Raw genomic sequence first — 11,827 nt, forward strand, 5'->3', positions numbered from 1 at the left:
TGATAGCAACATAATATTCATATTAAAGATACAATACAACATTTTCCCACAGACATAAAGCAACACGAAAAACAGTAAGCAGTCCAAGCTTTTCATCACTGCACAGTTAATCTGGTTAGTTGGCACATGCTTAACAAATGCCAAGTACCAGTATTCACATCAAAGCCTAAGCTCATTTCTACATCCCTCTCTGCTTCTCTTTTTACACACAAAGCCTTATCCCACAGCTCTTCATATGGAGAATATTTTCTCTTCAGACAGTGCTGTTCTTTATACAGTGTAGGATCGTATCCTGTCAGCGATGCTGGGGACTTACCTGTCCTTTATAAGAAAGATGGAAATGCCAGAGAACTAGCAGCAGCCTAACAATCCTTGCCACCAATATATTGCAAATGTGTTCTGGCATAAACCCATCCTACAATTTGGAAAAAACTATTATGACCCTGGCTGACTTTGGATCAGAAGTTTTATCTGCATGGGTGGTGTAACTGATGGGAAGGGGTGCATGGACCAGTGAGTGCACTTTCTGTTGATGCAATTCTTTTGGCTTCCAAACTGGGTGGGGGGAGGGGGGGGAGGGGAATTACTTGGGAGCTGTATGCAGAACATCTCCTATATTACAGTAAAAAATCCCCCTTCCCCTCAAGAAAACCGAGCTACCTTCCCAAAAACCAAGCTCTTGCAAAAACCTCACACTGGCTTCTTTCAATTAGGCAAACATGAAAACAAATGAAAGCAGCTTCACTCAGATTTTCTACTCAATAGTTTCCAAACAAAATCAGCTGTGTGGCATATGCCACCAAAACAATAGCTACCAGATTAGCAGATGGTATGTTGTGTGAATTAATTGTTGACACAAACCCCAGACATACCACTCAATCCTCTTGACACCTAAACTTATTTCCCTATTATTTTTCTCACCACATTATATTTGCTCATAACAAGAAAAAAAATTTTAGATACTCCATCTGGATTTAGATGTGAAAAGTTAACCTGCAATTTAGCATTACTCTGCCATCTTAAAAAAAAAAGGCAGTTTGATTACCGCAGAAGGAAAACATAGAACAGGAAGCTCTGTGAGCCTGGATACCTCTACATTTCATATAATCACAGAATCATTAAGGCTGGAAATGACTTCTGAGATTATAAAGTCCCACTGTACACCTATGGTCACTGTTTTCACCACTAAACTATATCCACAACTGCCACATCCACACATTTTTTGAGCCATTCCTGGGCAGGTTGTTCCAATGCCAGACTACCCTCTCAGTGAAGAAAATTTTCCTAATGACCAATCTAAACCTCCCTGGTGCAACATGAGAGCATTTCCTCTTGTCTTGTCAGTTGTTTCTCAGGAGATCAACCCTCACATCACTACAACCTCCTTTCAGGTAGCTGTACAGGTCAATAAGATCCCCCCTGAGCCACCTTTTCTCCAGGTTGAAAAACCCCAGCTTCCCTCAGTGTCTCCTCACAGGACTTGTGCTCCAAACCCTTCAGCAGCTTTGTTGTCCTTCTCTGGACACGTGCCAGCACCTCAGTGTCTTTCTTGTAGGGTGGGGCACAGCACCGGATACGGCACTAGAGGTGTGGCCTCACCAGTGCCCAGCAAAGGGAGCAATCACTGCCCTGGTCCTGTTGGCCGCACTATGGCTGGTCCAAACCAGGATGTCACTGGATTTCTTGGCCACTTGGGCACACTGCCAGCTTGTGTTCAGCTACTGTTGGCCAATGCTTATGTTTGTTCCTTTCTGCCTCCCTGGCTGCAATAACCAGACACTCATCAAAGTCCTCTCACCCTCCAGGTACAGAGAAGTGTGAGCCAGGGCTGGTGAGTCCAGAGCTACCTGTGCTAATCCAGCAGCTGGAATAGCTGCTGCTAAAACTGTAATACTCTCCACCACATCCCAGTTCTGCCTGCCAGTTATCTAAGAGAGTGATCTCTGTCCCTCCCTACCCTACAGATATTGTTTATTCCAAAATTTCAAAATTTTCCCCTACTTTATAATGTGGCTGAAACTGCCCACAGGCATTGAAGTCAGTGAAGGTAGAAAGCAAGGCACAAGCAGTCAGAGGCAACCACATGGGCTTTGTTTCCTCTGGACTTCAAGCAATTTTATTAATTTTACTGTTTACAAAAAAAAAGGAAACAAAACAGCACCACACAGCAGTATTTACATAACCAGGAGTTTCCAGACACCCAAAATCTTGGGTTTGGATCTACACAGATCCAAACAGATCTAACAGAAGTTATACACTTAAATTGTAGCATATTTTTCTGCTCAGCCAACCGTACTCCCAGAGACCAACCCCACATGAATCACCCCTTCCTCCTTCCAGCACTTGGGGTCAACCAGACAGTTCTGGGCTCCTCAGTACAACAGAGACATGGAACTTCTGGAGCGGGTCCAGTGGAAGGAAACAAAGATGATTAAGGAAATTTAGCATCTCTCTTGCAAGGAAAGGTTGAGAGAGCAGGGCCTGCTCAGCCTCAAGCAGAGACAACTAAAGGAAGTCTCAGCAGTGTCAGTCAGTATCTGAGAGGATGAAGCCAGGACTGGCTGTGGCCATGCCCAGGTGCGGGGAGCAGCTCAGTGCTGAAGGGTCTCACCCAGCTTCTCCCCGCATCTCCCACTAACTACTTTTGAATGCTGCGTTCTCTTCTGTGCCCTTCACTTTAGAAAGCACACTGAGGTGCTGGAGTGTGGCCAGCAAATGGCAAGGCTCCTGAAAGGTCTAGAAAACTTGTCTTATGAGGAACAGCTGAGGGACCTGGGGTTGTTTATTCTCAAGATGAGGCGAGGCAATCTTTATCCCTCCCACAACTGGAAGAAGGTTTTTGGTGCCTGTCTCTTCTGCTGTGCCTGCAGTGACTGGACTAGAGGGAACGACCTTGAACTGAGAGAGGGGATGTTTTGATTAGACATTAGAAAAATATTTCTGTTAGGGTGGTTAGGTATTGAAATATTTCCACAGGAAGTGGTGGAGTCACCATCCCTGCAGGTGTTCAAGAGGCGTCTGGATCTAGCAGTGGGTGATTTAGTGGTTATGTGTTACAGTGGTAGTGTCAGGTGGATGGCTGTACTATATTACAGTATCAGAAGGTTGTAAGATACCTCCAAGATCAAGTCCAACCCACACCGTAACACCTCTATTAAACCATGGCACAGAGTGACACATCCAATCTCCTTTTAAATACATCCAGGGATGTTGACTCCACCACCTCCCCAGGCAGACAATTCCAGTACTTTATTATTTTTTCCCTTTAAAAAGTTTTTCCTAATATCCAACCTATATCTCCCTTTGTGCAGCTTGGGACTGTGTCCTCTCCTTCTGTCAGTTGTTGCCTGGAAAAAGAGACCAATCCCCACCTGGCCACATCCACCTTTCAGGGAGCTGTAGAGAGTGATAAGGTCACCCCTGAGTCTCCTTTTCTCCAGGCTAAACAACCCCAGCTCCCTCAGTCGTTCCTCACAGGGTCTGTGTTCCAAGCCCCTCACCAGCCTTGTTGCCTGCTCTGGATGTGCTCCAGCGTCTCAACATCCTTCCTAAACTGAGGGGGCCCAGAACTGGACACAGCACTCGAGGCGTGACCTCACCAGACTGCAGGACCTTAAAGGTCTCTTCCAGCCTTGATGGCTCTATGACTTTGGCGGGCAGCTCCACAGACCCGACCGAGGGGCACTGGCTCGTCCCACGCCGCCACCACCACACGGATGAGGGGAGGGGAGGGGAGGGGAGGGGAGGGGAGGGGAGGGGAGGGGAGGGGAGGGGAGGGGAGGGGAGGGGAGGGGAGGGGAGGGGAGGGGGGAGGGGAGGGGAGGGGAGGGGAGGGGAGGGGAGGGGAAGGGGACCCGCTCCCCCAGCCCACACCGCTGGCCTCCGCTCGGCAGGGGGAGCCAGCGCGCAGGCGCAGCCCCGCCCCGTGGGCAGGCGCCCCTGGCTGGGAGCGGTGAGTGGCGGGGGGGGGGGGGGGGGGTCGCGCGCGAGGCTTTAACGCCCCCCAATTCCTATTCCCCCCCCCCCCCCCCCCCCCCTTTCCCCCCTCCTTTCCATGAGGCTGTGGCGCCGGGCGGTCCCCGGTGTCCCTGGAGTTCCCGCTGGGCTTTTCCAAACTGGGGCCAAACTGCCCCCGTCGTCCCGGTGGCGGCACCAGGAGCTCCTCGCCGCCCGGGATGGGGTTGTGCGACTGGCCTTGAGATGCCCTTCCCTTCCGGGGGATCCCCAGCACCGTGTCTCCTCTGCCCCTCAGTAGTCAGGGGTAGCCACGGGCGTGTTTTTCCACCTTTGCTGAGATGCTGACAGAACGGTTTGGGTTGGAAGGACCTTAAGTCACCTCGTTCCGACGGCCCTGCCCGGGGCAGGGACACCTTCCACAAGAGGAGGTTGCTCAGAAGCCCCGTCCAGCCTGGCCCTGAACACGGGCAGTGATGGGGCATCCACAGCTTCCCTGGGGAGCCTCTGCCACTGCCTCACCACCCCCAGAAAAAAGAATTTCTTGCGTGTTCTAAGTACCTTAAATTTCCCCTCTTTTGGTTCGAGCCCAAGGTATTTGCAGTGTGCCCAACGTGTGCAAATGTGAGAGCTGAGTGCTGGGCCTGCCGGGATGAGTGGCTAAAGTGACTGCACTACAGTGGTGCTTGGGCTGTCCTGTCTACAATGTTCTACACTGTAGAAGGTTTTTTTAAAACAAACAAAAAAAAAAACAAAAAACAAAAAAAAACCAAAAAAAAAAACCACACTTTTTCCTAGGATTGTCTCTTTAGACAGTGGTCCGAAGAATGATGCTATTTCATCCGCAGGTAGCTAAAGCATTAACCAAAGGCAAGTGAAAAACCCTAAACCCATTATCAGGAGATTTAGATCTGCTGTACGAAGATGTGAATTTCCAGAAGTTAATTTTAGGATGCACAAAATTAACAAGATTGAAAATCAGTGTGCTTAAGCTGGGAATGTTGGGTGACACCAGAGGAGCTCAGTAATATTTACAGCAGCTAAAATTGATGCTGTAAGACAAACTGAGTGTGAATTTGCATTCATGAATGCAGCTCTTCCAGGTTTTTTACAGAAATTACACTTCTTTTTTTGTTCTACTTCTAGGAAGTATTCAACATTAAGTACCATGTCTTCCACCAAACTTCCAAATGAAAATGGAACACCCAAAGAGAGAAAACCAGGACTGAGGAGCGTTCAGACAACTATGCTTTTCCGAGCTGTGAACCCAGAGCTTTTCATTAAACCTGTAAGACAGTCCTTCTGAGAGAAACTAAATATGCTTGAAGAGATACAGTTGCTTTAAAGTGATCATTACAGTTCTCTCTGTGTTACATAACCATCTCTTGTTATGCAAACTGCTCAGAAATGTAACTAAAATTATTTGTACTTTTTTCCATTCTTGATTGTTGAGAGCACAGCACATTACATTGTTTATTGCAGCTTTTGCTTCACTGTTGTATTGTCTGATGCTTTTGTATCTAGCCAAGTTGCTTTCAGAAAGACTGTTTAGTGGTATATTACCCATATAATTTGACAGGTTAAGTAGTATTATTAATTATTGTTAAGTAGTAAAATAATGGGGGTAGTTTTAAATATTTTAGAGGGAACTAGTAATAGAATGCAAACTTTCTTGGTATGCAATGAGGCAGTTTTTGTAGCTTTTCAGTATTTTGGATTTTCCCTTTTCATGCTTTTATAATTAAGTTGATGATACTCGGGTTTTGTTTGCATTTGCAGAACCCAGCAATGAGTGAAACTTTGTGCATATAATAAGTATAGATTTGATATAGTAAAAGTAGATTTTATGATAAGAATACAGTATGTGGTTTAGAGGATTGTAATCAAGCAGGACCAGAGTGCATTGTCCCTGTAGTACATCCAGATGATCTGTTAAAAGTTTGTAGTAGAGACCTTCAGTAATTGGTTTTGTCTGGTTTGTTCATGCTCAATCAGCATTTCCTGCCAGCAAAATACACAGTACCAGGCAATGTGCTGTTCTGTCTCCAGAAAGAATCTTCTTTTTCAAAGGGAATTCATTTTTCTGTCAGAAAATTCAGTCTGCAAGAAGGCGGTGATGATTTTTTGCAGATATCACAAATAGTTTACTAAGATAAAAGAATGTAATATTTGAGTTTAATGAAAAATGTTGTGACTAAAACCATTTACCTATTTTTTTTTCTTGTCAGAACAAACCTGTGATGGCATTTGGACTGATAGCAATTAGCCTCTGTGTGGCCTACCTTGGTTATTTGCATGCAACAGCAGAGAATAAAAAGGACCTCTATGAAGCAATCGACAGTGAGGGGTCCAGGTATATGAGGAGGAAAACTTCCAAGTGGGACTGAAAATGTAAGAAAGGATATCAGTAAATCACTCACAGAACTTTTCAAGGCAACTGCTGTTTTTTCTCTTTCCCTTGAAATAGTGGATAAATGTCTCTCGTGCTATTTAATCCAATTTCAGTTCCTTTATAAAATGCTGTGCCTGTACAATAAATTCCAGTAAAGATAACTGTGAAAATAAAAGTGATTTTAAGAATTGCCCTCTGTGATTTCCAGAGAGGTCATTGTCAGAAGACATGAAATCACTTCGGACCTGCAGTTAGTACTGGTAAATGCCTTAGAAACTGACATGATAGTTCAGCTTTCTCTTTGCTTTGGTTAAATGAAGTCAGGGATTTATCTTTTTTATTTTTTTTTAGGAAAGAATAATATATTGTCTGTGAAAGGAAAAGTAGATATCTTAATCTGTTAGCAGTTGATAACAGTGGTGCAAGTAAACTAATTTTAAGGCAAGGAAGATCTGATAAATCAATTGCTGAAGGGTTTTATTTCATAAAGGAAACTGTAAAATACTGGCCAAAATAATCCTTATATTCTTAATACACTCTTCCTTACAAACCAAAAAAAAAAAGGTAAATCAGTAGCCAAATAGAGGAGAAAAAGTGAAATGAGTGCTTTTGGTGCTTTTGTTAAGAGAAAGGTAGGAAGAACTCAGCCATTGTCTTTCCTGTTTGGCATCATACAACAGGTCGGTGAGCATGCTGGCATCAGCCTGCCAGTTGATAGCTTTAGCTCCAGGGTGGCCAGAGTTTGTTTAGTATTCTTGACTAGTCAGCAGAACTAGTTTTATTTCAACTGCATTCAAAAATTAAATTTCTCAATATTGCAAAGTACATTATATGACATTAATTTATTGCAGGTTACTGAACTCAAAATAAGGAATGGAAAGTCTAAAATCCTCAGGTACTGCTGTGAGAGTGGCTGGAGGGTGGGTGGGTGGGCATTGTGTTGTTTCCCTAGCACATGTGGTGATCCCTTGTGAGCCTTTGAGTAAACTGTACAGGCAGGTGTATTCCTATTCCAGCACTGAGTCCTTCTCCCATGAGCTTCCCAGCTGCTTCTCGGTGCCTGACGTTTACTGGACAGTGTCCCATTAACCAAACTCCAGAACATGTGGGAGGGCACATACCAGGCTGTGACCTGTTTCTACCATGGACCCTTACTGATGTTATGTTGAAGTTTTCCATTCAGTTTCTTCTATTTACAGACCCAACAAGGGCTCCCAGGAAGCTGAGAGACCTCTTTTTCCACCCTCTTCTGACCAAGGTGGCTTCTATCAGGCCAGAGAAGGAACATGCAGGAACTCCTGCTTTTCCATTCTGGGAGTTGCTTTGGGTTTTATCAAAAGATTTTGGTACTGAAGATCAAAAAGGTGACTGACTGCTTTGAGGGATAACAGTTTCAGCATGGGATTTCTATGTATCTCCCTCTAAAGCCTTTAACTTCGAGTCTGTGAGTTTACTCATGTTCTTGTTTTGTAGTTAACTGTATCTTAAATTCAGTGGGGCTTTTAAGCTGCCTCCTTCTTGAGAAGGGAAGTGAGCTCTACCTATAATAAAGGCCTTTTTTTTTAACAAAGGGCATTTTTGCAGCCATTAAAAGCAGATTCCCCTCTGGGAGACTGCTACCCTACAACAGCAAGTTGGTTCCTTGGCAAATCTAAGTTTGCTGGTGAGAAAATTACTTGCTTTTTGATTGGTGAAGGAATTTCTGGGTGAAATGATCAAATTTTCAGAACTCTCAGATGCTGTGCATGTCCTGCAGAATATATTTTGTTTGGTGTTTATGAGGGATCTTTAGAATTAATTTATTGTTTAAAAATGGCTGTACAGGATTTTAGCGCTTTTCAGTTCATTAAAATGCACAGGTCTTGTATGTTTGCATGAGTTTAACAAAATTATTCCCAAATCAGTGCTACAAGTAAGAATTTTTACTTGTTTTTCTGTAGGCTTTTAGAATATGTGCTTCGATCCTGCGCAGATGTCTGCAGATGAATTGAAAGCCCACTCTCTTATTTTCACATATTTGAGAATATTGCAGGATTTGTGTTCTCAAGATTTTCAATTATGTTTTGTGAAGTGAATATGGATGTGGCAGTTACTGGGAAAAAGAAAGTGGGACTGGGAGCCATAAAAGATTATAGACTGACCTGGACAGGTTGTAGGCATGTGCATGCCAGTGACACTTTTTACAAAAGCTGTCTGAGATGGGGGCCTCTGGAATCTTCGCTGGACTCAAGTCCTGTTAACCAGGTTGCTTTAGAACTGCGAGGTTGAAGGAAGAATGGGTGTTTAAATTTGTCCTATTATGTCTTTGGCAGCTGCTATACAGATAACTCTTAACGATACACAATTTATATATAAAAAAAGAGATAAAGCTCTGCAAATACACAGAGGTATGTGGTAGGTTAATGAATATTACAATATCAACACAGGCATTTGCTGTTTTAAGTACCTGATTTTTATCATAAGAACAATGTGTGTATAGGGATTAAAGGGAAAAAAATACCCCACCCAAACAAAACTGCTTTGATACCAAAATTTGTTTGCTCAGCTCTGAAAGCGTGGCACCCCTTATGCATCTGGAGAACACATAGCACCAGTATAGTTTCTTTTGTTCTGTGTTTCTCAATTTCAGTCTTCAGTAGAGTGATAATTATCTATAATGAATGATAACCAACTTGACAAAAATTATGAGTAAAAATTATTTCCTGGGCAGAGGCTCTTTGAGATTTTTGCCAGTTCCTTACTGTCTGTGCTGGCTTTCACATCTTTCACCAAGAACAGCAACAAAATGCTGTAATATCCAAAACCGTAGTTGTTGTACTTTTCCTGATATCTCCTTAGACTACGTGGTATGAATGGGAGTTGTTGGCATTCTACAACAAAAAGCAATTAAACAATTAAAAGGCCAAAACCTACTGTGATGCTGTTTAATAATTACCAGGGAAGGTTAGTTCTTTGTGCATGACATCAACCCTTCCCCAGTAACAGTTGCTGCATTCAGGCTGGAAAGGATCACTTCATGAAACCTTCCCTTATAATCTGTCTCCTGGATGTTACTGAATTGTCAGCATGTTTGAATCCTAATTGGAAAGCAAATGTTTCAGCTAACTTGGTAAGAAGTAATTGCCAATGATTTTACTCCTTTTACCAGCTTGTGTGTTTTCTCTAGCAACAATAAGAGTTTTGCGTGCAAATGAGATTGGTCAGGAATAGAGTTCTGACACTCTGGTAACTAGTACAGAATGACACTGAAACACCACAATGATTAGAAGTTCTGATCTGGATTCCCTTGTTGTGCTGTTTGTTCAAAAAGGGTACCACCACCACCACCTCCCAGTCCTACTTTTGATGAGATTCAGGAGTATAAGCCTTCCAGAACACAATATTAAACTCATCATAAGATACTGGGAAAGTTAATTTCAGAAATTCCTTTCTTTCACTGCAATCTGAGATTTAGGAAAACCCCACATGCTCTTGATTCTATGTGTTCTGGCCAGTCATGAATGCATTCACATCTTGATGAGAAAGAACTGCTGCATATTAGTAACTCCAGTATATTCAGAGGGGGAACAGGGTCAGCTGTTCTGTGGTGCATGAAGCATTCAGAGTCGGGATTAATGAAGTGTGAAAGGCTGCAGCAAAGGAGCTGCAGGACCATTAGTGTTTTCTGAAGCTCAAGTATTTTGGGAAGAGCTGTTTGATTTGTCATTTGCACAGATTATCCCATCCTCCTTCAAGGGACACAACCGGGATGTTTTATCCTGAACCTCACCTGCTTGTACCTGATTCTGGTCTTAGACTGAAGATCTGTATGGTCTCTTGAGGTTTGATTTTTTCATTGCATACCAGAGTGATGAAGGGGTTCACGGTAGCTTTCATATGTTTGAGGTTCTAGAAAGAATCCAAAGTATATGCCATGCCTAATTGTCATAGGAGTTTCTGATCAGCAGTGAAAAGTTTTGTAGAAATCGGGCTGTGCATGGTTTTTTTATGTGTGTTGTGAAGAGGAATGTTTGGTTTCTATTTTAAACAATATCAAGAGTTTATCAATGTCTTGAGAGCCCTGGCAGCAGAGTGAGTGCCATGCATGCCTGAGAGCATGAGGCTTCAGCCTTGCATTGACACTCACAGTGTGAAACACACCCAGAAGGCCAGAGGCCTTCTCTTTTTCAATTATTTTCTCTTCACTGCTTGATAAAATGGACAGGGGAATAGCTGTGTCATCAAAGCACAGCATGCTTTCATTACTGTGGAAATAGCCTGCATGACAGAACTGAGTGTTTGACAACCAAGATTGTCATTCTGAATTTTAAAAAAAGAGAAGTTAAGTTTGGGTTTGCTCTTATTTTTTTTTTAATGCCTCCGTAAACCAGGACTTTTATTCACCTGTGATTTGAACTCTAGTGCCAGAAGAAGTACTTAGCCTGAAAAATGACTGGCTTTGTGTTTATGCTTGATAAGATGTGAGCTAGAGCTGGCTGGATTTTTAATTCACTTTCAGAGCATTTCAATACTTTTTTTATTGCATTAAGTTTATGGACTTCACTGTATGTTCATTGTCAGGCCTTGTTTTAGCCAGCAGCAGAACCTGATTAGGTACATTTCCTAAGGGCAGTAAAGTACAGGCTTAACTTTAAATCTGTCCTGAAGTTTCACGTCCATCAAAGCTAGGAAAGTGTTTAACAGATTGGCTGAACCTGGACCCTAAGTAGAGTGGAGGAAAAGGAAAGCTGCCAACATATGTATATTCCTAAATGAAGCATGCCAGCTGTAGCTTTATGTTTCTCTATATGGTTGACTCATGCTTTATATGGCTTTTTGGATATCTGAGAAAAGACTGAAATACACAAAGAGATCCTTCTGGATCTGAGCCTTCCTGCTTTCTGCACCACTTCACAGGGCTTTTCTGCCGGAGTACCAGAGCACTCCTCATCCAGGCGTTACTCAGCATGTCTGACACATGTCATCCTTTGTCTTGCAGCCTCCCATCAGATGAGGAAGGGCTCATAGAGAATTGCTGGAGTGTTTTGCTTTGGAATTTTATTTTATACAAGTTTCTAAATAGCTATCTGTTTATACTGCACGCAGTCAGAGCAACACACTTTGGCATCTCAAGAGGAAAAGCAGGGAGGTTTACAGTGGTCTTAGGTTTTCAACAGAGTTCATTCCACTTTATGGAGCTGTTTTCCAAGAGAGCTCTGTCTTTTGCTGTCATAGTATCTGCTGAGAGTAGCTGGCAGAATCTTAGTTCCCTTGTGTTTAACCATTCAATTACTTGTGATAAGACTGTTATCTTCATAGACCTGGGTGCTCAGGATTTGAACATGTACCATTTGTCCTGATAATACTGGCTCCAGGGACTAAGGGCTGGGGAGAATTCCCAGGTGCAGAATTCTACAGCTGAAACAAAATAAAGAGACAGATATAAATGAAGTAATTGCAAGATGTTTTATATTGGTGGGGGTTGTTTCTTGCAGTTAATTT

At 43.1% G+C, this 11,827-nt stretch overlaps 1 protein-coding gene across 1 annotated transcript; it reads left to right on the forward strand.

Moving 5' to 3' along the window:
• Positions 1–3,937: 3,937 nt before the first annotated feature.
• On the forward strand, positions 3,938–6,534 carry SMIM8 (small integral membrane protein 8). The gene is made up of 3 exons (XM_062488656.1): positions 3,938–3,952; positions 5,101–5,242; positions 6,183–6,534. The coding sequence occupies exons 2-3, from the start codon at positions 5,123–5,125 to the stop codon at positions 6,339–6,341; spliced, it is 279 nt and encodes a 92-aa protein (XP_062344640.1). The 5' UTR covers positions 3,938–3,952; positions 5,101–5,122; the 3' UTR covers positions 6,342–6,534.
• Positions 6,535–11,827: the final 5,293 nt, after the last annotated feature.

The sequence above is a fragment of the Cinclus cinclus genome, chromosome 3 (assembly GCF_963662255.1).
Source record: "Cinclus cinclus chromosome 3, bCinCin1.1, whole genome shotgun sequence".
Classification (NCBI taxonomy): Eukaryota; Metazoa; Chordata; class Aves; order Passeriformes; family Cinclidae; genus Cinclus; species Cinclus cinclus.

Coding starts and splice junctions, on each gene's coding strand:
- SMIM8 (XM_062488656.1), top strand. CDS start 5,123: ATGTCTTCCACCAAACTTCCAAATGAAAATGGAACACCCAAAGAGAGA. Junction 5,243..6,182: donor CAGAGCTTTTCATTAAACCT/GTAAGACAGTCC, acceptor TTTTCTTGTCAG/AACAAACCTGTGATGGCATT.